General features: G+C 57.2%; 1 protein-coding gene across 1 annotated transcript in view; it reads left to right on the top strand.

Moving 5' to 3' along the window:
• Window positions 1-279: 279 nt before the first annotated feature.
• LOC102753616 (HRAS-like suppressor 3) overlaps window positions 280-3,690 on the top strand; it is a gene marked incomplete at its 5' end in the record, with an annotated part of 11,847 nt that continues 8,436 nt past the window's right edge. The window contains one exon of the mRNA XM_006752570.2: window positions 280-548. Coding sequence (XP_006752633.2) covers window positions 280-548 — 269 coding nt within the window. The remainder of the gene's footprint in view (window positions 549-3,690) is intronic.

The raw sequence follows: 3,690 nt of genomic DNA on the forward strand, positions 1-3,690 counted from the left end.
TAGCCTCTGCCCCTCCTGCGTCTTTCAGGGACGTCTGAGCCCACAGGGGCCTTTAGAGAATCCACATCCTCGGCTTTAGAAATGAGGAGCCAGAGTCCAGGGCAGCTGTGGCTTCTCCAAGGGCACCCAGGCGGGGTCGGCCTGTGTTTGAGTTTGAAGCCAGGCAGGGGCCGGCCTTTCCCCAGATCATCCTCATTGATGATGCCCAGGGCAGTGGGGCTGCCTGCTTGCCCGCTCTCAGCCCTGACCATCAGCCTCTTTCCTCTTTGGGAACCACAGGTGAAACTGCACAACCTGTGTCGGCCTGCCTCATGTCTGTCCTGACCGACAAGGCCATAGTGAAGAAGGAGCGGCTGTCCGTGGTGGCCGGGAAAGACAAGTACCGTGTCAATAACAAGCATGACCGGAAGTACTCCCCAAGGCCTCCCATCGAAATCGTGCGTCGGGCGGAGGAGAAGGTGGGGCAGGAGATGCTCTTCAAGGTGACCAGCGACAACTGTGAGCACTTCGTGAATGAGCTGCGCTACGGAGTCTCCCGCAGCGACCAGGTGCGTCCTCAGCCCGTGTCCCTGTCCCCAGGAACCAGACCATTCCCTCCGCTGACAGTGGCTGGGCATCGTGTGGGCGGGGGCAGGGGTGGAGGCATGAAGGTCGCAAAACAGCAGGGACAGAATCCATGCCCAGAGGGAGTGACAGTCGGGGTAGGGATGAGAGTGGGGAGAAGTGCCAGTCGCTGTGCAGACCAGTGAGGTTAGGGGGTGATGTCGCAGCCATGACAGTCACCTCTGCCACCCCCCATAGCTCCAGAGGAGGGTTGTTTCACCCCCACTTCACAGATGGGGAAACTGAGGCTCACGGTGCTTTCCTAGCTCACCCAAACTCATTCCACCACTAGGCATTGAGTCTCTAGCACCTGACAGCCACGTGCAGAGGTGGGATTTGAACCCAGGTGCCTGATCCAGGAGGCATCACAGAAGAGGCAACATTCCAGCTGAATCGGATTTCTTTTTTAAAAGAAATATATTTCATTGGTTTCAGAGCTTAGGGGAGAGGGAGAGTTAGAAACATCGATGAGAGAGAAACATTGATCAGCTGCCTCCAGCACACCCCCTGCTGGGGATGTGCCTGCAACCAAGGTACATGCCCTTGACTGGAATCGAACCTGGGACTCTCAGTCCGCAGGCCTTCCTCAATTATGTGATCAGGCCTGGCAGTGGGATGGCTTGGGCCCCTGTGCCATAGTTTGCTGAATCCTGGTCTCCGATCATTTGAAAAACCACATACCCCTGCACACATTCTTAGTTGACACCAAATATTTAAAAGGTTTATAAACACAAGAGGTGCAGAGGACGGCATTTTTGGTAGGTGGTACATATGTGTCTATTTTCTTCACGTCCTTGGAGTTGCACAGTTAGCTCACGCAGTTAATGGGAAATGCCTGCATGTCATTTAAATAGTCAGAGCAGGCATTACTGCCAACCAATCAGCCAAAGGAGACTAAGCTCATTCATTTATTTACATTTATTTATTGTTAATCCTCATTCGAGGATATTTTTCCATTGATTTTTAGAGAGAGTGGAAGGGAGGGGAGAGACACAGAGAGAAACATTGATGTGAGAGAGACATATTGATTAGTTGCCTCTCCCCTGAGCCCCATCTAGGGCTGGGGATGAGCTTGCAACTGAGGTACGTGCCCTTGACTTGAATCGAACCAGGAACCCTTCTTTCCACTGTATCCACTGAGGCCAAACCGGCTAGGGCCAGACTTCACTTTTAGGGAAAAAGCTGGCTTCCCCCTCCCCCCAACTCAAATGAATACATTACAGCACGTTTCCATGGCAACTGTCTGGGGGTGGGAATCCCCATCTAAAGTAACAGAGGTGGAGGGAGCCTCCCTGGGGGGGGATGTGGTCTCCTGGTTCTTCCCTTGGCCTGTCTGTCTGGAAGCAGTGGGTGCCCCATCCTCGCTGGAACCTTACGCCTGGGCCAAGGCTGTAGATCCCGGTCAGTGAGGACGAAGCTACTCTTCTGTGAGGGGGAGAAGGGCTGTGGTGAAAGGGGAGGGGCAGGGAACCCACTGGGAACTGCCCCCTAGTGCCCGCAGGGACCGTGCTGTGGGGTCTCCCTCCTTTGAGCTGAGGTGGGAGGCTGGCAGCCTGAGGTCGGGGCTGTCCATCATGTATCTGTGCTGGAACCCCGAGGGCCAATCCGGGAGACCCCAGCGTTTCAGGGGTGGTTGGCCGTCTGCTGTTCTTCCGAGGGACTCGGGGGGAGGTCTCTTCCCCTGAGCAGCTGGTCCCTGGCGCCTCACTTCTCAGCTTCCATGGCGGAAACTCGGCCTTGCCTGTCCATCTCCCTCTTACTCCTTCCTGCTCCCTGACTCTGTCTGCAGAGACTCCCTCCATCTCCCTCCGTAAATGAGTGGGCGCCCCTAGGCCGGCCCCAGCCCCTGAAACGCCTGCGGGAGAAGCGGAAGGCTGCCAGGAGAAGGGACTGTCCAGCCAACCTCTGGGCTGGGCCCCGAGCGCCTCTCAGAGGCTTACTGACAGGGGCTGCCCCTGGGAACCCCCTCTGCCCCGGGACGGGCATGTGTGGCCTGCAGCTCAGGAGTGTCGCTCTCATGGACCTGGGCACTTATTTGTCCTTGAGCACTCAAGATCCAGTCATTTGAAATGTCGTCGTCCACCCTGGTCCTGTGGCTCCGTTGCTGGGGCGTCACCCTGCGCACCAGGAGGTCGCCAGTTCAGTTCCTGGTCAGGCTCAGGCCCAGGTTGCGGGCTTGACCCCGCAGGGGTGTGAGCAGGAGGCAGCCCATCGATGTGCTCTCACATGGATGCTTCTCTCTCTCCTCTCGCCCCCCCCCCCTCAAAATCAATAAACTATTCTTAACAGAAAATCTATAGAGAGATGCAGTGTCAGGAGGGCGGGCCTCTCTGCCTCCTCCCGTGGGAGGCTGGGAGCCTGGCTTCCATCCGGCCAACTGGCTGACACTGGGCCCAACCCCACTGATGCTCACCGACCCTTTGCAAATTCTCATTTCACGGACTTCTGAGCCCCCCGCATGTCCCCCTCCGTTGCGCACCCTTTAAAACACCCGTCACCTCTGTGCCAGTCAGAGTGGAGCTCAGGAAAGTCTGTTTATCGCCGATACGTGGGAGCGTGTCTGAGTGTCTCTGAATGAAGTGGGCGGTGCGGGTTTTCCTTCCCCAGCCGCTCACGTGGCGCCAAGTCACGGTCTTCCACAGAAACCTGCTATGTGCTCTGTTTTGAGCATTTTTCCTTCCGGTGGAGGAGGCTTAGGTGGGCTTGTTAGGACACTAGGCGTCCTGGTCCCTGTCACTTGGCGTGGGGTGACTTTGGGGAGCTCTTTCCACCGTCCCTCCTCAGTCTTCTCCTCTGTACAGTGGGCATCTAACACGGGTATCAGTAGGTTTGGGGGCAGATGGAGACAATTGAGAGCCTGGGAAGTCCCGCCCAGTGTTGACGCCTGGAAGCAGCCGCTCTCGGGGTCTTCGCCCGCTTCCCCAGCACAGCGCTGTGGGCAGGGGTGGCTCCCACGGCGTTGCTGAGTGCACGACCCTCAGGGACCATCCTGGCGTCTCCTCCGCCTCATCCCTGCTGTCCGAGTATCCGCTTCCTTGTCCAGAACCCTCCCCGGTCAGCGCAGAAGCAGGTGATCTCACTCCATGA

Source organism: Myotis davidii, unplaced genomic scaffold, assembly GCF_000327345.1.
Source record: "Myotis davidii unplaced genomic scaffold, ASM32734v1 scaffold6010, whole genome shotgun sequence".
Lineage (NCBI taxonomy): Eukaryota > Metazoa > Chordata > Mammalia > Chiroptera > Vespertilionidae > Myotis > Myotis davidii.